At 43.3% G+C, this 26,898-nt stretch overlaps 1 protein-coding gene across 1 annotated transcript in view; it reads left to right on the forward strand.

Moving 5' to 3' along the window:
- MROH1 (maestro heat like repeat family member 1) overlaps nucleotides 1-26,898 on the forward strand; it is a 1,587,326-nt gene that overhangs the window by 100,415 nt on the left and 1,460,013 nt on the right. Inside the window, exon 3 of the mRNA XM_053715983.1 lies at nucleotides 1,911-2,073. Coding sequence (XP_053571958.1) covers nucleotides 1,911-2,073 — 163 coding nt within the window. The remainder of the gene's footprint in view (nucleotides 1-1,910; nucleotides 2,074-26,898) is intronic.

Below are 26,898 nucleotides of genomic sequence, written 5' to 3' on the forward strand. Positions count from 1 at the left end.
CATGAGCGTGTGATGTAACTGAGCATGTAACACAGCCTTCCTTACCTCTATGTATGTGTGTACTGTACATGAGCGTGTAATGTAACTGAGCATGTAACACAGCCTTCCTTACCTCTGTGTGTGTACTGTACATGAGCGTGTGATGTAACTGAGCATGTAACACGGCCTTCCTTACCTCTGTGTGTGTGTACTGTACATGAGCGTGTGATGTAACTGAGCATGTAACATGGCCTTCCTTACATCTGTGTGTGTGTGTACTGTACATGAGCGTGTGATGTAACTGAGCATGTAACACGGCCTTCCTTACCTCTGTGTGTGTATGTACTGTACATGAACGTGTGATGTAACTGAGCATGTAACACGACCTTCCTTACCTCTGTGTGTGTACTGTACATGAGCGTGTGATGTAACTGAGCATGTAACACGGCCTTCCTTGCCTCTGTGTGTGTGTGTACTGTACATGAGCGTTTGTTGTAACTGAGCATGTAACACGGCCTTCCTTACCTGTGTGTGTGTGTGTGTGTGTGTACTGTACATGAGCGTGTAATGTAACTGAGCATGTAACACAGCCTTCCTTGCCTCTGTGTGTACTGTGCATGAGCGTGTGATGTAACTGAGCATGTAACACAACCATCTTTACCTCTGTGTGTGTGTGTACTGTACATGAGCGTGTAATATAACTGAGCATGTAACACAACCTTCCTTGCCTCTGTGTGTGTGTGTACTGTACATGATCGTGTGATGTAACTAAGCATGTAACACGGCCTTCCTTACCTCTGTGTGTACTGTACATGAGCGTGTGATGTAACTGAGCATGTAACACAACCTTCCTTAGCTCTGTGTGTGTGTGTACTGTACATGAGCGTGTAATGTAACTGAGCATGTAACACGACCTTCCTTACCTCTGTGTGTGTGTGTGTGTACTGTACATGAGCGTGTAATGTAACTGAGCATGTAACACGACCTTCCTTACCTCTGTGTGTGTGTGTACTGTACATGAGCGTGTAATGTAACTGAGCATGTAACACGGCCTTCCTTACCTCTGTGTGTGTGTGTACTGTACATGAGCGTGTAATGTAACTGAGCATGTAACACGACCTTCCTTACCTCTGTGTGTGTGTACTGTATATGAGCGTGTAATGTAACAGCATGTAACACGGCCTTCCTTATTTCTCTGTGTGTGTGTACTGTACATGAGCGTGTGATGTAACTGATCATGTAACACGGCCTTCCTTACCTGTGTGTGTGTGTGTGTGTACTGTACATGAGCGTGTAATGTAACTGAGCATGTAACACGGCCTTCCTTACCTGTGTGTGTGTGTACTGTACATGAGCGTGTAATGTAACTGAGCATGTAACACGGCCTTCCTTACCTCTGTGTGTGTGTGTGTACTGTACATGAGCGTGTAATGTAACTGAGCATGTAACACAGCCTTCCTTACCTGTGTGTACTGTACATTAGCGTGTGATGTAACTGAGCATGTAACACAGCCTTCCTTACCTGTGTGTGTGTGTGTGTGTACTGTACATGAGCGTGTGATGTAACTGAGCATGTAACACAGCCTTCCTTACCTGTGTGTGTGTGTGTACTGTACATGAGCGTGTGACACAGTGTACAGGAACGTGTAGTGCAGCTGAGTTTGTGTAATGTACTGTACATGAGCGTGTGACACAGTGTACATGAGCGTGTGACACAGTGTACAGGAGCGTGTGACACAGTGTACAGGAACGTGTAGTGCAGCTGAGTTTGTGTAATGTACTGTACATGAGCGTGTGACACAGTGTACAGGAGCGTGTGACACAGTGTACAGGAACGTGTAGTGCAGCTGAGTTTGTGTAATGCGTGTCTATATGAAATGCACCTTATTGTATGTGTAAGTTTCCTTGTTGGCTTTTTCTTTGCTTCCTAGGATATTATCTTTGAGTGGCAGCAGGCAGCAAGTAATGTCCTTGTCGCTGTTGGACGCCATTTTATTAACTCTGTAATGGAGGAGATACTCTGCAAATTTCAGCCGGGAATCCTGCCACACTTCTTTACCATGCAGACCTTAGCCAACCTGTCCTTGGCCAATGGTAAGTGAGCACAATGCCTTATGACAGCTTTGTGGTTTATATTTAACCTTTTGAGTCAGTGATGCCTTGTGCCAGCTTTTCTGTTAAGTTCTTTATTTTTTGTGTATGATGTTTTTGCATTATTAGACCTGAAATTCCATTAAATGACTTTATCTGAGATGTATGTATGTACAGGTATACTTTGCATAAAAACTATTCGGTCAACGACCAACCGCAAATCTATCCGCGCACTATAGAGAACAGATGGAGATCAGAAATCTTGATCGCACAACAGGACGTAGTACTTTAACACTTTTAATCCGCAGGAAAGTATAGTAGCAGTTCTAAATGAAATAACTTCTTCTGATAGCAGTAGCAAGGGGCAAAGAAAGGGTATAGACGAGAGAGAGAGTATAGACGAGAGAGAGAGTATAGACGAGAGAGAGTATAGACCTGGAAGTAAAAAAGGTCATTAAACAGTATGAAGGTGAATTCTATAGCTCATGAGTCACTCCACAGTGACAATGATCCTTAATAATAAGGATAAAATTATCAAAGCTGTTAAAGGATCAGCTCCACTAAAAACTACAAAGGACCCATATCTGATATGGACACTTTGCTAATGACATGGACTAAGCATCAAACTCAGAAGTAAATCCCTGTGAGCACACTGACCAGTACTGCTAAAGCACTAAGGTTATTTCAAATGCTTAAAGGAAAAGCATCACCACACTGCAATATTAAATTAAATGCAGAGTGGATTTGATTTAAATCACTAGTCAGTAAGACCGATTTGAATCATGGTTTTCCTTTGTAGAATAATACGTTTTCAGATTATTTTTTACAGTTATATCAAATCATTACTGATTTGGTAATATATCAATAGAATTGCATAGATACTGTATATCATTAGATTTGCATAGATATATCATTAGATTTGCATAGATATATCATTAGATTTGCATAGATATATCATTAGATATCATTAGATTTCATTAGATTTGCATAGATTGATCATTATATATTATTAAATTTGCATAGATAGATCATTATATATAATTAGATTTACATATAAGTCATTAGATATCATTAGATATACATTGATAAATCATTATATATACATATTTCTTTTACAAGATACGATGTGTCCTCGGATTTCATCCTTACTTATGGGATATCGCCTCCTGGTCAGCAGGAGGAGGCAAAGAGCACCACAGCAGAGCTGTTATATAGCTCCTCCCTTCCCTCCCACTCCAGTCATTCTCTTTGCCTGTGTTAGTGATAGGAAGAGGTAAAATGAGGTGTTAGTTTTTAGATTCTTCAATCAAGTGTTTATTATTTTTAAAGTGGTGCCACTGAGTGCTACTTTGTGCTAGGGTGTAGCCTAGACCAGATCAATCTCTTCAGTAACAAAAGAGAAGCATTTGGTGGCTTTAAAGCAATGGGAACTTGTGGGACATAATTCTCAGTGCGCCTCCCATACTGTGATGCTACCCTTTTGTTTCATATAACTGGTGATGTGTTGTGCGTGAGATTGTTATGGGCCATGCTTGTAGGGACTCCTTGACAAAGCAACCATTACAGTCAAGTTCAGTACGGCTGTTTCATATATTGTACGTGGCCCAATGTTTACAAAGACTGCCGTGTGTTTTTTTATTTTCTCGCACTGGTGTTAAGACTTCTGTGCGGATACTCGGCTTATGGTTTGTTATTTTCTCCCGGTGTCAATAATGGCGACTGGGAGTTGCTGTTAGGTGACGTCCATGATGGGCGGAGTGGTATACTTTCCCCCATACACGGCACATTCATTCGGAGTGCCGCGGGATGAAGTGCTGGTATGCCCACGATGGGTCGGAGTCGTCTTCCCGCTATTGTGTTTGTGTATATGTGTGTGTGTGCAGTGAGACACTGCAGAAAAATTTTCGCTAAAAAAAACTCATCGCAGAAAATAAAAAAAAGTTCTGCCTCTGGTATCAAGGTCTTGATGATGGGGGTGGCCCCTAAGGATTACAATTGCTCTTTTGGTATAGTTTATACCACATTATATTGAGCGTACCCAATTCCATTCCTGTAGTAATGATTAGTGTATGTCCCTCACTATTTCTCTTCATCTGTTCCTGCAAGAGCTTTAGAATGCTGTTATGGTGGCCCCTCTAAAACTTAGATAGGGCATATATGGCCCTTGCGGTCCCTTCGGCCTATACATCAGGGCCGCTAGCCCGCTACCCTCTGTAGCATAGTAACAAATTGATACACTTTTAGTGAGCCTGTTGTGGTGTTTGCATATATAACTGTTTTTATTCACACTATGTGTCTTTCGCCTTTATACACTAATACATCGCACTCACAGTACAAATGGCTGTATTGGTGCTATCCACATTCCGTCTCTGATCAGCTGAATACCTATGGGGGGTGTACTCCCTATGATAGTCGATGTGTTCTGTTTGTTTTTCCTGTTTAACTTGGGAGATCCTTCCTTCCCTGATGGGTCTTGGGTAATTGGCTTGTGTTCTGATATGTGTAACTTGGGATACTCGTCTATGCTGTGATGTTTCTGGTTGGGTACTTACCTCTAGAGTTATTCGCCTACACAGGGTGTGTTGGGCAGCCCCATTGACATTTTGCTTTGTTTCTACTAGATGTGATGGATACTATACCTGAGTGACATACACCATCACTCTTTCTGAGTGTTGTGTGTTGATGGTTCTTTAAGAATGCTGCACACTGTGAGAGCTGTGTGGGCACAGCTTCTTTATTTTGAATTGTTATGCCTATTCTTGATATTTACTACGATGATGCAAGGTTTGAGGATTGTTTCCTTCTTTCTATCATGTGATTTTTGTTCTTTGCTTCACTTTGCAGTGCCCATCACATGAACTTAATGGCTAGAGCAGGGATTTGCATCTTTATTATGGAGATTATCTGGATGATCTGGCAATATTATTTCACGCCGTTTTCTTATATTGTCACGGTTGGGTTACACTTAGGAGGCAGGTTTCCTGCTCTACTTATATCTATCGATCAGTTTCAGCATGTTTGTCTACGGCTCTAGATCATGTACATCTGGGCTGTACACACTGCTCTATATATTGTACTACGATTAAGACTGGTGGCTATTATTGTTTTGATACGTTGGCATAAGCTGTTGACACGCCTATTCTAAGTTGATTGGTAAGGGCAGTGATGTGTGCACATTAGAAATAATTCTTATTTCTCTTGTAAAGGTGTATCCAGTCCACGGGTTCATCCATTACTTGTGGGATATTCTCCTTCCCAACAGGAAGCTGCAAGAGGACACCCACAGCAGAGCTGTCTATATAGCTCCTCCCCTAACTGCCACCCCCACTCATTCTCTTGCAGCTCTCAACAAGAAAGGAAGTATCAAGAGAGATGTGGTGACTTAGTGTAGTTTTTACCTTCAATCAAAAGTTTGTTATTTTTAAACGGTACCGGCGTTGTACTGTTTTTACTCTCATGCAGAAATTGGAAGAAGAATTCTGCCTGGAGGTTTTGATGATCTTAGCGGTTTGTAACTAAGGTCCATTGCTGTTCTCACACATAACTGAAGAGTATGGAAAGAAAACTTCAGTTGGGGGGACGGTCTGCAGATTGCCTGCTTTGAGGTATGTTCAGTATATTTTTTTCTAGAGAGATAAGGTCTAGAAAATGCTGACAGTTGCCTGGTATGTTTAAGGTAAGCCTGATACAGTGATTTAACAACAACTGGGATCATGCTTTCAAAAAAGGATAATATTCATGTTAATACTTATATTACTTAGTGTAAAAAAACGTTTGAATGATTTATAAGAATAAAAATGTTTTTTCTCTGAGGGTGCTAAATCTTTATTTGGGGCCTAGTTTTCCACATGGCTTGTTAGATTACTCCTAGGAGTACTTTTTTAAGGCCCTCTGACTTTGAGTGCATGGTAGGGAGGGGCCTATTTTCAAGCTCTAAATGTGCAGTTGATTTTCAGTCTGAGACATCCAGCTTCCCTGAAGGAGTCCTCTGGCTTATAGGACCTCTATAGAGGGTTTTGTTCCTGCAAAAATAGTTTTTAAGGGCAGGTAGGAGCCACAGCAGAGCTGTGGCAGTGTGTTTGACTGTTTGTTAGCAGTTTTAATGTTTTTCTAATTCGTTTTTGGGCCTGAGGGGTTAATCATCCATTTGCAAGTGGGTGCAATGCTGCTTTAGTCCCTTATACACACTGTAAAAATTTCATAGAGTTTACTACTTTTTATCACTGTTTTGCAGTTTTTTTTTGTTATGTTTTTTTTTTTGCTTATGAATGTTACTTATATTTCTCCTGTTAAGTGTAGTCAGTCCACGGGTCATCTATTACTTATGGGATTATATCTCCTCCCCAACAGGAAGTGCAAGAGGATCACCCAAGCAGAGCTGCTATATAGCTCCTCCCCTCTACATCATACCCAGTCATTCTCTTGCACCTAACTAATAGATAGGACGTGTGAGAGGACTGTGGTGTGTTAAACTTAGTTTTTATTTCTTCAATCAAAAGTTTCTTATTTTAAACGGCACCGGAGTGTGTTGTTTCTTCTCAGGCAGCATTAGAAGAAGAATCTACCTGAGTTTTGTCTATGATCTTAGCGGTCGTAACTAAGATCCACTTGCTGTTCTCGGCCATTCTGAGGAGTGAGGTAACTTCAGAACAGGGGATAGCAGGCAGGGCCCACCTGCAAGGAGGTATGTGCAGTATATTATTTTCTAAGGAATGGAATTGACTGAGAAAATACTGCTAATACCGATGTAATGTAAGTGCAGCCTTAAATGCAGTAGTAGCGACTGGTATCAGGCTGATATGTATGTATGTATACTCTGAGGTATTTCTGGAGAATGGAATTTCACTAAGAAAATACTGTCTATATTAAAGTAATATTTGAGCCTGCACTGCAGTGAAAGCGACTAGCAGCAGGCTTATTAATAACACTTCATAATTTTCATTTTTAAAACGTTTACTGGCATGTTAATCGTTTTTTCTGAGGTACTTGGTGATAAAACTTTATGGGCATGATTTTTACCACATGGCTGTCGTTTTTTTCTGCATAAAAACAGTTTACTGAGCTTCCCCACTGTTGTAATATGAGTGGGAGGGGCCTATTTTAGCGCTTTATTGCGCAGTAAAAATTTAGTCACAGTCTTCCTATTTCTTCCTCCATGATCCACGACGTCTCTACAGAGCTCAGGGGTCTCCAAAACTAATTTTGAGGGAGGTAATCACTCACAGCAGACCTGTGACAGTGTGTTTTGACTGTGATAAAAACGTTAATTATTAAATTGTTATCCGTTTTTTGAGTATTAAGGGGTTAATCATCCATTTGCTGGTGCAATCCTTTGCTAACTTAATACATTTACTGTGAAAAATTGGTTGCTATAACTATTTTGGTTCATTGTTATTTCAACTGTGACAGTTTTTTGTGATTCTTAAAGGCACAGTAGCGTTTTTTATATTGCTTGTAAATTTATTTAGAAAAGTATTTCCAAGCTTGCTAGTCTCATTGCTAGTCTGTTTAAACATGTCTGACACAGATGAATCTCTTTGTTCTCTATGTTTAAAGGCCAATGTGGAGCCCAATAGAAATTTGTGTACTAATTGCATTGATGCTACTTTAAATAAAAGCCAATCTGTACATGTAAAGAAATTATCACCAGACAACGAGGGGGAAGTTATGCCGACTAACTCTCCTCACGTGTCAGTACCTTCGCCTCCCGCTCAGGAGGTGCGTGATATTGTGGCGCCAAGTACATCAGGGCGGCCCATACAAATCACTTTGCAAGACATGGCTAATGTTATGACTGAAGTACTATCTAAATTGCCAGAATTTAGGGGTAAACGCGATCACTCTGGGGTAAGAACAGAGTGTGCTGATAATAATAGAGCCATGTCTGATACTGCGTCACAATTTGCAGAACATGAGGACGGAGAGCTTCATTCTGTGGGTGACGGATCTGATCCAAGTAAACTGGACTCAGACATTTCAAATTTTAAATTTAAGCTTGAGAACCTCCGTGTATTACTAGGGGAGGTATTAGCGGCTCTGAATGATTGTAACACGGTTGCAATTCCAGAGAAAGTATGTAGGCTGGATAAATATTTTGCGGTACCGGCGTGTACTGACGTTTTTCCTATACCTAAAAGGCTTACAGAAATTGTTAACAAGGAGTGGGATAGACCCGGTGTGCCTTTTTCTCCCCCTTCTATATTTAGAAAAATGTTTCCAATAGACGCCACCACACGGGACTTATGGCAGACGGTCCCTAAGGTGGAGGGAGCAGTTTCTACTCTGGCTAAGCGCACCACTATCCCGGTGGAGGATAGCTGTGCTTTTTCAGATCCAATGGATAAAAAGTTAGAGGGTTACCTTAAGAAAATGTTTGTTCAGCAAGGTTTTATATTACAACCCCTTGTATGCATTGCGCTTGTCACGGCTGCGGCATTCTGGTTTGAGTCTCTGGAAGAGACCCTTAGCACAGCTCCATTGGATGAGATTATAAACGAGCTTAAAGTCCTTAAGCTAGCTAATTCATTTATTTCTGATGCCGTAGTACACTTAACTAAACTTACGGCTAAGAACTCCGGATTCGCCATTCAAGCGCGTAGAGCGCTGTGGCTTAAATCCTGGTCAGCTGATGTGACTTCTAAATCTAAATTGCTTAACATCCCTTTCAAAGGGCAGACATTATTCGGGCCCGGTTTGAAAGAAATTATCGCTGACGTTACTGGAGGTAAGGGCCATGCCCTGCCTCAAGACAGGGCCAAACCAAGGGCTAAACAGTCTAATTTTCGTGCCTTTCGTAACTTCAAGGCAGGAGCAGCATCAACTTCCTCCGCTCCAAGACAGGAAGGAACTGTTGCTCGCTACAGACAGGGCTGGAAACCTAACCAGTCCTGGAACAAGGGCAAGCAGGCCAGAAAACCTGCTGCTGCCCCTAAGACAGCATGAAGTGAGGGCCCCCGATCCGGAAACGGATCTAGTGGGGGGCAGACTTTCTCTCTTCGCCCAGGCTTGGGCAAGAGATGTCCAGGATCCCTGGGCATTGGAGATCATATCTCAGGGATATCTTCTGGACTTCAAAGCTTCTCCTCCACAAGGGAGATTTCATCTTTCAAGGTTATCAGCAAACCAGATAAAGAAAGAGGCGTTTCTACGCTGTGTACAAGATCTCTTACTAATGGGAGTGATCCACCCAGTTCCGCGGTCGGAACACGGACAAGGGTTTTATTCAAATCTGTTTGTGGTTCCCAAAAAAGAGGGAACCTTCAGACCAATCTTGGACTTAAAGATCCTAAACAAATTCCTAAGAGTTCCATCGTTCAAAATGGAAACTATTCGGACCATCTTACCTATGATCCAAGAGGGTCAGTACATGACCACAGTGGATCTAAAGGATGCCTACCTTCACATACCGATTCACAAGGATCATTAACGGTATCTAAGGTTTGCCTTCCTAAACAGGCATTACCAGTTTGTAGCTCTTCCCTTCGGGTTAGCTACGGCTCCAAGAATCTTTACAAAGGTTCTGGGCTCTCTTCTGGCGGTACTAAGACCGCGAGGCATAGCGGTAGCTCCGTACCTAGACGACATTCTGATACAAGCGTCAAGTTTCCAAACTGCCAAGTCTCATACAGAGTTAGTTCTGGCATTTCTAAGGTCGCATGGGTGGAAGGTGAACGTAGAAAAGAGTTCTCTATTGCCACTCACAAGAGTTCCCTTTCTAGGGACTCTTATAGATTCTGTAGAAATGAAAATTTACCTGACGGAGGACAGGTTATCAAAACTTCTAAATGCTTGCCGTGTCCTTCATTCCATTCAACACCCGTCAGTGGCTCAGTGCATGGAGGTAATCGGCTTAATGGTAGCGGCAATGGACATAGTACCATTTGCGCGCCTGCATCTCAGACCGCTGCAATTGTGCATGCTAAGTCAGTGGAATGGGGATTACTCAGATTTGTCCCCTCTGCTAAATCTGGATCAAGAGACCAGAGATTCTCTTCTATGGTGGCTTTCTCGGCCACATCTGTCCAAGGGGATGCCCTTCCGCAGGCCAGATTGGACGATTGTAACAACAGACGCCAGCCTTCTAGGTTCTGGCGCAGTCTGGAATTCCCTGAAGGCTCAGGGATCATGGACTCAGGAGGAGAGACTCCTTCCAATAAACAATCTGGAGTTAAGAGCAATTTTCAATGCTCTTCTGGCTTGGCCTCAGTTAGCAACTCTGAGGTTCATCAGGTTTCAGTCGGACAACATCACGACTGTGGCTTACATCAACCATCAGGGAGGAACAAGGAGTTCCCTAGCGATGATGGAAGTCTCAAAGATAATTCGCTGGGCAGAGTCTCACTCTTGCCACCTGTCAGCGATCCACATCCCAGGCGTGGAGAACTGGGAGGCGGATTTTCTAAGTCGCCAGACTTTTCATCCGGGGGAGTGGGAACTTCATCCGGAGGTGTTTGCCCAACTGCTTCATTATTGGGGCAAACCAGATCTGGATCTCATGGCGTCTCGCCAGAACGCCAAGCTTCCTTGTTACGGATCCAGGTCCAGGGACCCGGGAGCGGTACTGATAGATGCTCTGACAGCACCTTGGGTCTTCAACATGGCTTATGTGTTTCCACCCTTCCCGATGCTTCCTCGATTGATTGCCAGGATCAAACAGGAGAGAGCATCGATGATTCTAATAGCGCCTGCGTGGCCACGCAGGACCTGGTATGCAGATCTAGGGGACATGTCGTCCTGTCCACCATGGTCTCTGCCTCTGAGACAGGACCTTCTGATTCAGGGTCCTTTCAAACATCCAAATCTAATTTCTCTGAGGCTGACTGCATGGAGATTGAACGCTTGATTCTATCAAAGCGGGGATTCTCGGAGTCAGTGATTGATACCTTAATACAGGCTAGGAAACCTGTTACCAGGAAAATTTACCATAAAATATGGCGTAAATACTTATACTGGTGCGAATCCAAGAGTTACTCATGGAGTAAGGTTAGGATTCCTAGGATATTGTCTTTTCTACAAGAAGGTTTAGAAAAGGGTTTATCTGCTAGTTCGTTAAAGGGACAGATCTCAGCTCTGTCTATCCTTTTACACAAACGTCTGGCAGAAGTTCCAGACGTTCAGGCTTTTTGTCAGGCCTTGGCTAGGATTAAGCCTGTGTTTAAGACTGTTGCTCCGCCGTGGAGCTTAAACTTAGTTCTTAACGTTCTGCAAGGTGTTCCGTTTGAACCCCTTCATTCCATTGATATCAAGCTGTTATCTTGGAAAGTTCTGTTTTTAATGGCTATTTCCTCGGCTCGAAGAGTCTCTGAGTTATCGGCCTTACATTGTGATTCTCCTTATCTGATTTTTCATTCAGACAAGGTAGTTCTGCGTACTAAACCTGGGTTCTTACCTAAGGTAGTCACTAACAAGAATATCAATCAAGAGATTGTTGTTCCATAATTGTGCCCTAACCCTTCTTCAAAGAAGGAACGACTTCTGCACAATCTGGACGTCGTCCGTGCCCTGAAATTTTATTTGCAGGCAACTAAAGATTTTCGTCAAACTTCTTCCCTGTTTGTCGTTTATTCTGGACAGAGGAGAGGTCAAAAAGCTTCGGCTACCTCTCTCTCTTTTTGGCTTCGTAGCATAATACGTTTAGCCTATGAGACTGCTGGACAGCAGCCTCCTGAAAGGATTACGGCTCATTCTACTAGAGCTGTGGCTTCCACTTGGGCCTTTAAGAATGAGGCCTCTGTTGAACAGATTTGCAAGGCTGCAACTTGGTCTTCACTTCACACTTTTTCAAAATTTTACAAATTTGACACTTTTGCTTCTTCGGAGGCTGTTTTTGGGAGAAAGGTTCTACAGGCAGTGGTTCCTTCCGTGTAAAGATCCTGCCTGTCCCTCCCGTCATCCGTGTACTTTTAGCTTTGGTATTGGTATCCCATAAGTAATGGATGACCTGTGGATTGACTACACTTAACAGGAGAAAATATAATTTATGTTTACCTGATAAATTCATTTCTCCTGTAGTGTAGTCAGTCCACGGCCCGCCCTGTTTTTTATGGCAGGTCTAAATTTTAAATTAAACTCCAGTCACCACTGCACCCTATAGTTTTCTCCTTTCTCGTTTGGTTTCGGTCGAATGACTGGGTATGACGTAGAGGGGAGGAGCTATATAGCAGCTCTGCTTGGGTGATCCTCTTGCACTTCCTGTTGGGGAGGAGATATAATCCCATAAGTAATGGATGACCCGTGGACTGACTACACTACAGGAGAAATGAATTTATCAGGTAAACATAAATTATATTTTTCTGGATACACAAAAAGCAAATACAGCCTAATCTAAAACTTAAATAATATAAGCTTTGTTAAAGGGACACTGAACCCAAATCCTCCTATTCCGTGACTCAGACAGAGCACGCAACCCTAAGCAACCCCACCATCCACTCCTATCATCAAATCCTCCTCACTCCCTTGCCATGTTCACTTGAAAAGCAAGAATGAAAGTTTAGATGCCAGTCCATTTTGGTGAACAAGCTAGGTTGTCCTTGCTGATTGGACAGCACCAATAAACAAATGCTGTCCATGGTGCTGAACCATACATTTGCTGGCTCCTTAGCTTAGATGCCTTCTTTTTCAAATAAAGACAGCAAGAGAAGAAGAAAAAATGACAACAGGAGTAAACTACAAAGTTGCCCAAAATTGCATGCTCCAACTGAATCACAAAAGAAAAAATCTGGGCTCAGTGTCCCTTTAAGTTTACACTTCATAATTTTTTTTTTTAATAAATTTTTATTTGAGGAAAAAAAACCCACAAAATACAAAGATACCATACAGATGTGACATTTTCAAGAATACAGACAAAGGGTAATAGTGATAACAACACATGCGGAGTCAAGAGTATCATTGTAAACCCTATTCCAATGTAGCATGGCATTTCAGTTAACTTTTTCCTCGTTTTTATATTAATAAAGATCATTACAATAACAGTAAAGGTAAGTGGGGATATATGCTCTCATAGGGTAGTCTCAGATAGTACAGTAGGGTAATGAGTGAAGGAACAGAAACGCAAAAGAGAGGAGGCACTAAAAGAAGATAAATAAAGAAATGTATGAATAGATAAGTAGGAAGAGAGGAAGGTGCTGAATAGGAGTATATAGTGGGAGAAAATTAGTTAAATGTTGCATTAGTGGAAAGTTGCCTCAAAAGGAGGCGGCTAGGGTGAAGTTAATGTCAAACTGGATTAGAAGGAAAATTTTTCCCACCAGGGAGTCCAAGTGGCGTGGTAAAAATCTAGTTTATCTAGGGCTGAATGGGAGTAAGCTTCCATTCTCGATACGTAGTTGACTGTAGCTATAATCTGCGAGGTGCTGGGAGGGGTAAATTGTTTCCATGCTTTAGCGATTTCTAACTTAGTGGCCATCAGGAGATAGATGGATAGGGCTTTATGTGTAGGTGAGAGTGCTGGGAAGTTGAGGTGTAGCAAGGCAATTTGGGGACTAAGTTGTAAAGTTATGCCCAGGGAGTGTAGTAGATTAGTTACCCATGTAGAGGTGAGTCGGGGGCAGAACCACCAGATATGTTCCTGGGTTCCTAGTTGACCACAGCCTCTCCAGCAGGCGGGAGAGTGAGAAGAAAATATCCTGTGAAGGGTTGCTGGGACTAGATGCCAACGGACTGAGATTTTGTAATGGAGTTCCCAAAGGGATGTACAATGTAATAACTTTCTAGTGGATTTCAGTTCTCTATACCAGGAGTCGGCCTCAGCTGTGAAGTTAAGTTCAGTTTCCCAAGCTATGAATTGTGAGACTTTTGGTAGAGAGGAGGGGTCTAGTAGTGTCTCATAGTGGAATGACAAGGTTCCTTTAGTCTTGTGAGATAAGGACCATCGCTGTTCCCATTTCGTGACAGTTCTAATGTGTTCCCTAGGGAATCCCCATGACCTGATTATGGAAGAGAGTCGGAAGGCCTCAAATTGTAACTGAGCTGGGATCCGGAATTTATTACAAATCGACGTATGAGACATACTACTAGAATGATCATAGAGGTCCATAATACGGTCAGCTCCAAAGGAGGACCAGGAATGGACATGGGTATCAGGTAAACAAAAAAGAACACTAGCTATGGTTTGGTAAGGAGAAGGGTGAGGAGCGATCGAAGTCAAATGTCTAGTCTGATCCCAGAATTTGAGGGTGTCCAGGATGACCGGGTGTGAGGTAAGGAGATTTTCCCAGTAATGGGAGGGAATCCAAGGAAGATCTATTAATCTCACTCCCAGGGGGAGTAGAGACTGTTCGATATCCCTCCATAGGGCCGAGCTATCAGTACAACCCCATTCAATCAAATGGCCTAAGCGAGCAGCTTGGTAGTAGAGAATGATATTAGGCATGCCCAGGCCTCCTCTATCACAGGGTCTTTGAAGGGTTTGTCTCGACGTACGAGGTCTCTTGCCTTTCCAAACATAGTAGGTGATAAGGCTCTGGAGTTTATTTAGAAGTGGGCGAGGGAGATTAAGTGGGATTGTGCGAAATAGGTAAATGAGTTTAGGAATATAAGACATTTTAATGGCCGCAATTCTACCAGTCCAGGAGATATCACGAAGATCCCATGAGTCTAGTAGCTTTTTCCAGTCAGGAAGTCTCTCTGTAAAATTCTTAAGGATAACTGTAGAGACATTGGAGGAGAGATGAATACCTAGTAATTTTAGAGAATGGGGGGACCACTGAAACCTGTATCTTTCGCGTAGAATGCTGAGATCCTGAGGTGGAACGTTAAGGTATAGAGCTTGTGTTTTAGCTAGGTTTAGTTTATAGTAGCTTAGGGTTCCGAACTTAGAGATGAGTTTGAAAACAGCTGGGAGCGACCTAAGTGGATCAGTAAGTAGGAGAGTTACATCGTCCGCATATAAAGAAATGGTGTGTTGGCGGGAGCTGGCAGGGAAGCCGGAGATATTCGGATCAATTCTTATGGCTTGTGCTAGAGGCTCAATGGAAAAGGTGAACAGGAGCGGGGAGAGGGGGCAGCCCTGTCTCGTCCCGTTGGTAATATCAAAACTATTGGATTGGAAACCCAATCCCTTAACCCTGGCCGATGGACAAGAGTATAAAGCCTGAATCGCGATGATGAATTTTTCGGGAATTCCAAAGGCACGTAGAGTTTCCCATAAGTACTCCCACCTCACCCTGTCAAAGGCTTTCTCAGCGTCCAATGACAGGGCTAACGTGGGGGCATCTCCCTTAGCGCTTTCCAGCAGTATGTCTAAAATGCGCCGAGTGGCGTCAGGACCTTCTCTTCGAGGGATAAAGCCCACTTGATCCGGGTGTATCAGAGTGGCGGTGATTTGGGCAAGCCGGTTCGCTAATATCTTGGCGTAAAGTTTAGTATCAATATTAAGCAAGGAGATTGGGCGGTAGCTCCCACAGTCTTGGGGGTCCTTACCTGCTTTTAATATAGTGGTAATGGAGGACTCAAGGAACTCCTTTCGGAAATTTCCTTTGTTGAACACCTCGTTAAATACCTTGCAAAGAATCGGAGAGATTTGAGGGGAAAAAGATTTATAAAATTGACTCGTGAAACCATCTGGTCCCGGCGACTTCGCCGTTTTAAGATCTCTGACGGCTAAGGTGACTTCTTCAAGAGAAACAGGAGAAATAAGAGCCACTGTATCCGTATGGGCTATTTGAGGGAGGTCTAGGGAAGCGAGGTATCTGCGTATATCGGCTGGGTCAAGAGTTTTTGTAGAGTCTGAGGAATCTAAATTATATAGTTGGTGATATAAATATCTAAAGGCCTCTCCTATAGTAGCTGGAGACGTAACACAGCCAGTAGGGGTGTTTATAGAGGTGATTTTGGCTTGCGCTGTCCTATTTCTCAGTTTTCTGGCCAGTAAAGTAGAGACTTTATTATTGTTGTGATAATAAACTTGTTTGAGTTTATCTAACAAACGTTGAGTTTCATCAACCTCCAAGTCTTTTATCTGTTTGGAGATCTCTAAGAGTTGATCACTTACTGTAGCAGAGTAAGAGTTAGAGAGTTCCAGTTTCAGGGTTCTGTATTGACAGTTAAGAGATGCAAGGGAGTTTCTTCGTGTTTTCTTAATCTGGTTATGCTTGTCAATAAAGAAACAAATAAAGATATAAGAGGAGTGCGATTGATACTCAGAAAGGTGGTGAGGGTTGATAGAGTCTCCGCCTTGATCCAGGGGATGGTGACTAAGAAGTCTGAGGCGCCATGAGATGCCCACAGTATGTGAGGGCGGGTTACCTATTTCGATGGTCAGGGAGTCGTGGTCCGACCACGAGATGACTGAGATTGTTGCGTCTGAGACCGAGTATAAGAGGCGTGAACTTAAGAAAAAGAAATCAATCCGAGTATGGGATCTATGGGGAGCTGAGTAAAAGGTGTGTTCTCGTCTATTGGGATGTATCGCTCTCCAGACGTCATAGAGGTCATACTGTTTAATTAGGTTTTGGAAGGCATGCGCAAGCGGACGTAGTGTCCTCTCCGAGGTGGAAATCTGGGGGCCTATTCTATCAACTAGGGGGTTCCAAATAAGATTAAAATCTCCTCCCAGGATCAGTTCCCCTTGGGTAACAGCCGAGACCGACTCCAGGAGTAATCTGAGAAAACGAATTTGTCCTGAGTTGGGTGCGTAGATATTTACCAATTTAAATAATTTGTTATTAAGTTTGCAAATTAAAATTAAAAAGCGTGCTTGGATATCTTTTTCTACATAAATCTCTTCATACACAATAGAAGAGCTAATCAAAATAGCGTCCCCTCTAGATTTGGAGTGAAATGACGAGGTGACTACTGTAGGAAATTTCCTGTATGTATGTGTGAAATCTGTGTTAGTTAGCCAATGTGTCTCCTGAATAAAGGCTACGTCAATTTTGTTACGTGCAAGCATGTTGAGCAGTAAACTACGTTTGGTCGGGGAGTTAAGCCCTTGGGAATTAAGGGTTATTAACTTCAATTCTGCCATTGTGGAGGTTAGATTATGTTTCTTCAAGTTTAAGAAACTACGGGAGAGTAATGTTAAAAGAGAAAAATAATTCTTATTAATTACGAAGAGCCCACTTAAACGAGTTAAGGGAAAGGGATGCAGCGGGCAAGAGCCGCTCGAATTGGGGGATAAAGGGGAGGTGGGAGGGGAAAGCAACGGGACGCTAGAGTTGCTTAGCTTATAGACTTTTAATGAAAATGTTACGTTGCTAAGGGAGAGAGATGCAGACCTTAGAGTATGAGAAAGGGGCAAGGAGGGAAATAAGGAAAAATCTGAAGGGGTGGGTTAATAGAAAGAGGGGGCTTAGAGTTAAATACTGTGATGTAAGATTAGTGAAGACTATAGCTGAAAAGGATCTGGTATTAAAAAGTCTCTAGCTAGAGTGATATGGGCCCGCGAGAGGGGGATAAGGGGGTAGGATTAGTGTATGTGGAGTACAGAAAAACAGAGATAATAATAAAAAAAAAGAAAGTCAAGAGGGGGGGGGGGGGAGGGGTGCCTGACTGAGGCTCTACTACACTTGAAAGGTTGAAGTAAGAAAGGAAAGGGATGATCTAGGGATAACAGTGTTGAGTAGAGACTGTAACCATGAAAGGGAGTATGGTTGTCCAACACTAACAGAGTACGATACAATAACCATAAATAACATTTCAAACATTGCAAACATTTTAAGTATAACATATCAAACAGGGTGAGAATACACCAAACAATAGTGTCATAAGGAGGACTTCATAAAAGAATTCACTGCATTTCTGAACTAAACAGAAAAGAAAAAAGACTGTAAGAATAGGATTACAGAGATGTATAGCTCAGGAGAGTAGTTCTATCTAGTGTGTTCCAGTGATGTTGGAATGACAGCTTAAAGTTAGAACTACTATATAGGGGGTGAGGCGTGTATTAGCTTATTGGATGCGATTTAGTTTATCTTAATGTGGGATACGTAACGTGAGGAAATGTGAGTGGGGTATGCGGATATGGGGGTAATATGTAGGCATAAGCTACTTTTCAGGTAGATCAAGATAAGAAGTATATATATGTTTTCTATGGTAAATGGTGGTCAAAGTCAAGAGACTAGGGAGAACACTACCATAAACTTGGTTGCCTGCTAATATTAAAAGGGGGGGAAACATCTTCAGAGATTAAAATAGAGTGTTAAAGGTCGGTGGGTTGTTAGATCTAGAGGATGTGTCACGTGAGGAGTGTTTACTGTGTATTCCTAAAAAAAAAGGTAGGTTAGATTAATAAGTATGTGTAATCTGTAGGCATACTCGGGTTTGGGCTGAGAGAAAGCTCCAAGAATGGAGGTAAGGGTTGAATAAGCAGATGGTAGGTAGTGTAGAGTAGCTAGGTGTAACAATACAATATGAACTACAATACAATAAAAATCAAGACATATAAGCTAGGTAAAGAATTCTAGGTATCAACAAATATGAGGTACATTTACGTTACCCATCCATCTTCTTCAAGTCTCTGTTAGCTAAGAGTCCAAGGGAAATAGACAGTGTCTTTGAGGGGGGAACATCCATAGGGAGAGAGGGGTGAAAATACCATATGAAGGCGATGAATGAAAGGGGGGGCAGTCCAGTAGTTAGAGTACCTTGAAAGAGTCGTCAAGGTGAGTCTCAGCATATTGCGGATTGATACCTCCTCTTCACATCTGGAGTCTCTTCGGAGGTGGAGGAGGTGGGGGTCCTCCCCTGGAAGCCTGAAAGCTGAAAGCTTGTTGTTGAGATCGCCAGGTGGCTGCTGTGGGATTAAGCTCCTTTGAGGTATCCTGGGGGGCAGAAGAAGGGTTGTCAGCCGTAAGAAGTTTCAGGGACTGTAGAACCTGGAAGCCTTGTTCAAGAGTGGTGATGGTATAAGAGGAATCATTGTATTGAAAAAATATGCGAACAGGGAAGCCCCATCTGTATTTGATGCCATTGTTACGAAGGCATTGAGTGACTTGGTGGAAGAGTCTTCTTCTGGACAGAGTATGAGTAGAAAGATCTGGGAAAATCTTTATGTCCTGGAATGGATCTTTCAGAATCTTATTCTGGAATGAAGCCCGGAGGACTTTTTCTTTAAATGTAAAATAATGTAACCGCACAATTACATCTCTGGGAGAACCCATGGGTGCGTTCCGTGGTCTAAGAACCCTATGAGCTCTATCAATAAGGTTTTCCTGAGGGGGGGTAGGACCCAGAAGCTCTGTGAAGAGGGACTGTAGATGAGTTGGTAGTTCTGACGGATTGACTTCCTCAGAGATACCTCGTATTCTGAGGTTGTTCCGGCGTGATCTGTCTTCCTGATCTGCCAGTTTGGTCTCGAGACCAGATATCATTTCAGCTAGTGATTGGGTGTAAGATAACAGATTGGAATGGTCGACATGAAGATCTTCTTGCTTCTTTTCCAGAGAATCTGTTCTCTCTCCCAATTGAGAGATATCCCTCTTTAGCTCACAAACCGAGGCTTTTAGCTCTTGCTTCAGAGAAGTGTAGTGTGAGTCCATTTTATTTGAAAGGTCTTTAATGGATTCGAGAATGGAAGAGGAGGAGTGAGAAACCCTTTCTGCAGAGAGGGAGAGAGGTCGGGAAGTATCCTTAGTAGAAATAATGGAGTCTCTTGAGTCATCATCCGATAGATCCTGGTCAAAAGTGTTCTTGTGTGGGAAATGGTCTGAGAGAGTCTGTTTTGGCATGTCCGCATGTTTCTGCTTTTTTCTTTGTGAGTGGACCATCTTACTCATAATAGAGCCAGCAAATTAGAGGTGTAGTCGAGAGGTTTTGGTTATGGGATCAGTAGCGTATCGTGAAGCAGAGAGTATATGTCAGGCACCCCTCCTGGCGGTGGTGCCTAGCCCAACATGAGAGCGTGAGCTGCTAATAAAAAGTCAAGAGCGCTGGCTAGTGTGAATCTCTCACTGACACTAATTTATTTCTTCCCAGACTTCGTACAGGTTTTGATTGAAGGCGTCCTGTGAGGGGTCAATTTGTCAGATGGCTCTCTCCCCGGGGGATAGCTCTCTGCCGAGCGAGTAAGGAAAGGGAAGTATGGGGTATGACCTGTGGGCACAGTGGGCCGACGGGAAAGGGAGGGGGAGAGAGGTCTGAGGTGTATAGCAGCAGTTAGTTTAACCTTATGGAGAAAAGGAGTAACAAAGTCAGTATGAAGATGTAGATGGCTGTGGGAGGTAGAAAAGGATCAAGGGGGGGGCAGTCAGGAATTAGGAGTTTCCCAAGTAATACAGCAAACAAAATTCCAGTTACTCCGTCAGGTATAGAAGAGCAAACAGTCCTCAATGAAGCCACCTCAGAGTAAGATCCTTACAAATACAAAAAAATGGCAGCAGGTATACTTTTGTGAGTGTTGCACTTCCAGAGCAAGTGAAGTACTTGCAGCAGCAAGAAGGGATGAAAAGAGAATAGTATCTCTCCTAATATGGTGCTGAAGGGTGATGAACAAACCAGCTATCTGTATGGGAGCCAGTAATGCTGGAGGTGTTGGGTTTTCTGGCCCTTGTCTCCTGGCACTGAGTGCTGATATCAAGTAGTGCAGATATAAATAATGTACAAAGTCCCACTCCAATTTATTTACTAGTTAATAAAGAGTTAGCAGCTCTTATAAGTGAGTTTTCAGAAAAGAGCAATAGTTGTACCTTGATCTTATGTAAGGTATATAATCTGTTGTCTGGTATGTATAGGATGTAAAACTGTCCCACGTGGGAGCAACTAAACATACAGGCTGGATCTGCTGCCTTTACTGAAGTCTAACTGGTGTGGATAACCAATAAAGCCACACTGTATTGAAATTGCCAGGTAGTGTAAAGTTAGGAGATTTTACAGGGGATATTACAGCAGTGGTTTCAGTAAAAGTTCGATAGTTGTTGTAGCCTGGTTTTGTCTAGCGGGGTATATAGCCTGTTATCTGGTATGAGGGGTAATGGAATTATTGCCCCACGTGGGTACAGCTTACCCTAAGCGTTATGTCTGCGATCGTTCCAATAGGCCCCTCGGGTCGAAGAGCCGGGATGTAGGTGTCGATGGGCTCAGGAATGTGTCTGTCTGAGTGAGGACACTCCGTGTGTCCGATGAAGCAGGACAGATGTGCGAGGTACTAGTTCTGCACCGGGAGATAAGGAGACACCCGGTCGGTAGTACAGGAGAGAGTGCCGCCTTCTGACTTGCTCCGGGTGGTTGCGGTTTGCCAATGACCTTGGGTAGTCGGTCGTAGTTACCGGTATTTGTTAGCAGAGTCCCTGGGGCTTGTGATGGGAGCCGCAGATCAAATGCGGCAACACCGGAGAGCTGGATACAAGCTGTGCTCCCAGGAGTTATAGATCCGGAAGTTTGTAATGAAGAGCACCACAGGGGCGTGTGGCGCAGCAAAAAAAATTTCCCAAATAAATTAGGATATCTGGGGATTTGTGCGAAATCTGAGTTCACAAATTGTAGGGTGGTAGTCCTGAGAAGTTTAGAGAGGTAGGGTGGAATAAATAAACAGCTTTTAGAGGGAAAAAAAAATAGAAAAACAAAGTTGGTCTGCAGAGCTCTTCTGTAGTGCGACCACTTCCTAGTATGGCAAACTCCGCCTCTCACTGTTTTGCAGTTTATGTGGTAGTTTTTTTCTCTTAAAGGCACAGTACAGTTTTTATATTATTGCTTTTTTCACATTTATTAAAGTGTTTTCCAAGCTTGCTGGTCTCATTACTAGTCTGTTAAACATGTCTGACATAGAGGAAACTCCTTGTTCATTATGTTTAGAAGCCATTGTGGAACCCCCTCTTAGAATGTGTACCTTTCTATAAGTTATAAAGATCATATTATGGCTTTTAAAGATTTATCGCCTGAGGTTTATGAGACTGACAAAAGGGAGGTTATGCCATCTAGCTCTCCCCACGTGTCAGAACCTATAACTCCCGCTCAAGGGACGCCAAGTACATCTAGCGCGTCCAATGCGTTTACCTTATAAGACATGGCGGCAGTTATGAATCATACCCTCGCAGAGGTATTGTCCAAAGCTGCCAGGGTTACAAGGAAAGAGAGACAGCTCTGGGGCTAGAACAAATACAGAGCTCTCTGACGCTTTAGTAGCTATGTCTGATATACCCTCACAATGTGCAGAAGTTGAAGCAGGAGAGCTTCTATCTGTGGATGACTTCTCTGATTCAGGGAAGGCGTTACTTCAGTCTGACTCTGAAATGACAGCATTTAAATTCAAGCTTGAACACCTCCGCGTGTTGCTCAGGGAGGTTTTAGCGACTCTGGATGACTGTGACACCATTGTAGTCCCAGAGAAATTGTGTAAAATGGACAAATACTTTGCAGTGCCTGTTTACACTGACGTTTTTCCAATCCCTAAGAGGTTTTCAGAAATTATTACTAAGGAATTGGATCGACCAGGTGTACCGTTCTCTCCCCCTCCTGCTTTTAAAAAGATGTTTCCTATAGATGCCGCTACACGGGACTCGTGGCAGAAGGTCCCTAAGGTGGAGGGAGCAGTCTCTACCCTAGCTAAGCGTACAACTATTCCTGTCGAGGACAGTTGTGCTTTCCTAGATCCTATGGATAAACAATTAGAGGGTTTCCTTAAGAAAATCTTTATACAACAAGGTTTTATTCTCCAGCCTCTTGCATGCATTGCCCCAGTCACTGCTGCAGCGGCTTTCTGATTCAAGTCTCTGGAGGAGGCTCTACAGGTAGAAACCCCGTTGGATGATATCCTTGACAGGCTTAAAGCTCTTAAGTTAGCCAATTCATTTATTTCTGATGCCGTTTTTCATTTAACCAAGCTAACGGCTAAAAATTCAGGTTTTGCCATTCAGGCGCGTAGGGCGCTATGGCTTAAATCCTAGTCAGCTGATGTCACTTCAAAGTCTAAACTTCTCAATATCCCCTTCAAAGGGCAGACCCTATTTGGGCCTGGACTGAAGGAGATCATTTTTGATATTACTGGAGGAAAAGGCCACGCCCTTCCCCAGGATAGGTCCAACAAGTTAAGGACCAAACAGACTCATTTTCGTTCCTTTTGAAACTTCAAGAGTGGCGCAGCTTCATCTTCCTCTTCTACAAAACAAGAGGGAAATTTTGCCCAGTCCAAGCCAGTCTGGAGATCTAACCAGGCTTGAAACAAGGGGAAACGGGCCAAAAAGCCTGCTGCTGCCTCTAAGACAGCATGAAGAATTAGCCCCCGATCTGGGACCGGATCTAGTGGGGGGCAGACTTTCTCTCTTCGCCCAGGCTTGGGCAAGAGATGTCCAGGATCCCTGGGCTCTGGAGATTGTTTCTGGATTTCAAAGCTTCATCTCCAAAGGGGAGATTTCATCTCTCACAATTATCTGCAAACCAGATAAAGAGAGAGGCATTCTTACATTGCGTTCAAGACCTACTAGTTATGGGAGTGATCCACCCAGTTCCAAAGGAGGAACAGGGGCAGGGCTTCTATTCAAATCTGTTTATAGTTCCCAAGAAAGAGGGAACTTTCAGACCAATCTTGGATCTCAAGATCCTAAACAAATTTCTCAGGGTCCCATCCTTCAAGATGGAGACTATTTGAACCATCCTACCTATGATCCAGGAGGGTCAATATATGACTACCGTGGATTTAAAGGATGCTTATCTACACATTCCGATACACAGGGATCATCATCAGTTTCTCAGGTTCGCCTTCCTAGACAGGCATTACCAGTTTGTGGCTCTTCCCTTCGGGTTAGCCACGGCACCAAGAATCTTTACGAAGGTTCTAGGGTCCCTTCTGGCGGTTCTAAGGCCGCGGGGTATAGCAGTGGCCCCTTACCTAGACAACATCCTGATACAGGCGTCGACTTTTCAAATCGCCAGGTCCCATATGGACATTGTTCTGGCATTCCTGAGGTCTCACGGGTGGAAGGTGAACGAAGGAAAGAGTTCTCTCTCCCCTCTCACAAGAGTTTCCTTCCTAGGAACTTTGATAGACTCAGTAGAAATGAAGATTTATCTGACAGAGGTCAGGTTGTCAAAACTTCTAACTTCCTGCCGTGCTCTTTATTCCACTTCCCATCCGTCAATGACTCAGTGTATGGAGATAAATCGGATTAATGGTAGCGGCAATGGACATAGTTCCGTTTTCCCGCCTACATCTCAGACCACTGCAACTTTGCATGCTCAATCAGTGGAATGGGGATTACACATATTTGTCCCCTCTACTAAATCTGGATCAAGAGACCAGGGATTCTCTTCTCTGGTGGCTATCTTGGGTCCATCTGTCCAAGGGAATGAGTTTCCGCAGGCCAGAATGGACTATAGTAATGACAGATGCCAGCGTTCTGGGCTGGGGTGCAGTCTGGAACTCCCTGAAGGCTCAGGGTTCGTGGACTCGGGAGGAGGCCCTCCTTCCGATAAACATTCTGGAACTAAGAGCGATATTCAATGCTCTTCAGGCATGGCCTCAGCTAGCTGCGGTCAGGTTCATCAGATTTCAGTCAGACAACATCACGACTGTAGCCTATATCAACCATCGGGGGGAACAAGGAGCCCCCTGACAATGTTGGAGGTTTCAAAGATTATTCTATGGGCAGAGGTTCACTCTTGCCATCTCTCAGCTATCCATATCCCAGGAGTAGAGAACTGGGAGGCGTATTTTCTAAGTCGGCAGACTTTTAATTCGGGGGAGCTCCATCCGGAGGTATTTGCCCAGTTGATTCAACTATGGGGCAAACCAGAACTGGATCTCATGGCGTCTCGTCAGAACGCCAAGCTTCCTTGTTACGTGTCCAGGTCCAGGGATCCCAAGGCAGCGCTGATAGATGCTCTAGCAGCGCCCTGGTCCTTCAGCCTGGCTTATGTGTTTCTACTGTTTCCTCTGCTCCCTCGTCTGATTGCCAAGATCAAGCAGGAGAGAGCTTCGGTGATCTTGATAACCCCTGCGTGGCCACACAGGACTTGGTATGCAGATCTGGTGGACATGTCATCTTTTCCACCATGGACTCTGCCGCTAAGGCAGGACCTTCTACTTTAAGGTCCCTTGAAACAACCAAATCTAATTTCTCTACGTCTGACTGCTTGGAGATTGAACGCTTGATTCTATCAAAGCATGGTTTTTCCGAATCGGTCATTGATACCTTAATTCAGGGTCGAAAGCCTGTCACCAGGAAGATCTATCATAAGATATGGTGTAAATATCTTCACTGGTGTGAATCCAAGGGTTACTTATGGAGTAAGGTCAGGATTCCTAGGATATTATCTTTTCTCCAAGAAGGATTGGAGAAGGGATTGTCAGCTAGTTCCTTAAAGGGACAGATTTCTGCTCTGTCTATTCTTTTGCACAAACGTCTGGCTGAGGTTCCAGACGTTCAGGTGTTTTGTCAGGCTTTAGTTAGAATCAAGCCTGTGTTTAAACCTGTTGCTCCGCCATGGAGTTTAAATTTAGTTCTTAAAGTTCTTCAAGGGGTTCCGTTTGAACCTTTGCATTCCATAGATATTAAGCTTTTATCTTGGAAAGTTCTGTTTTTAGTAGCTATCTCCTCGGCTCCAAGAGTTTCGGAGTTATCTGCTTTACAATGTAATTCCCCTTATCTGATTTTCCATGCAGATAAGGTAGTGTTACGTACCAAACCTGGGTTTCTTCCTAAGGTGGTATCTAATAAGAATATCAATCAGGAGATTGTTGTTCCTTCACTATGTCCTAATCCTTCTTCAAAGAAGGAACGTCTATTACACAATCTTGATGTGGTTCGTGCTTTAAAGTTTTATTTACAAGCTACGAAGGATTTTCATCAAACATCTGCTTTGTTTGTTGTCTACTCTGGACAGAGGAGAGGCCAAAAGGCTTCGGCAACTTCTCTTTCTTTTTGGCTAAGAAGTATAATACGCTTAGCTTATGAGACTGCTGGCCAGCAGCCTCCTGAAAGAATTACAGCTCATTCTACTAGAGCGGTGGCTTCCACATGGGCTTTTAAACATGAGGCCTCTGTTGAACAGATTTGTCGAAATTCAATAAATTTGATACTTTTGCTTCTTCGGAGGCTATTTTTGGGAGAAAGGTCTTACAGGCAGTGGTGCCTTCCGTTTAAGTTCCTGCCTTGTCCCTCCCTTCATCCGTATCCTAAAGCTTTGGTATTGGTATCCCACAAGTAATGGATGAACCCGTGGACTTGATACACCTTTACAAGAGAAAACAAAATGTATGCTTACCTGATACATTTATTTCTCTTGTGGTGTATCCAGTCCACGGCCCGCCCTGTCATTTTAAGGCAGGTGTTTTTTATTTTTAAACTACAGTCACCACTGCACCCTATAGTTTCTCCTTTTTTCTTGCTTGTCTTCGGTCGAATGACTGGGGGTGGCAGTTAGGGGAGGAGCTATATAGACAGCTCTGCTGTGGGTGTCCTCTTGCAGCTTCCTGTTGGGAAGGAGAATATCCCACAAGTAATGGATGAACCCGTGGACTGGATACACCACAAGAGAAATAAATTTATCAGGTGAGCATAAATTTTGTTTTCACGCCTCCCTCACGCTTATCCGCTTTACACTGTTGCAGCTGGGCCGCACTCTGGAGGTAAGTCTCCTGTTTGACCAATGACGGCCTTGTTGTTTTTCAGCATGTGGGTTTTCGGCTACCTATGGAGAGCTCCTGAGCTGTCCACGTTATTTTGGTAACTATACTTTCTTTTCACGCCCATTTTACGGCAATTGGTCAGATTAGCCTAGTGGGTGTTTCTTGGAACCAATAGTCGACTTTGTGTACGAAGTCTGAGGGCAGTGCTGCGTCTTTTCATGGCAGTTAATATGTTTTTGATTTTAGCTAATCACAGATTATGTTTTGTCACTTTATATGTCAACATATTTTCATGTTTTATACACTGTTGATGCTTAGAGAGATGGTCT

This window comes from Bombina bombina, chromosome 5, assembly GCF_027579735.1.
Source record: "Bombina bombina isolate aBomBom1 chromosome 5, aBomBom1.pri, whole genome shotgun sequence".
NCBI classification, from domain to species: domain Eukaryota; kingdom Metazoa; phylum Chordata; class Amphibia; order Anura; family Bombinatoridae; genus Bombina; species Bombina bombina.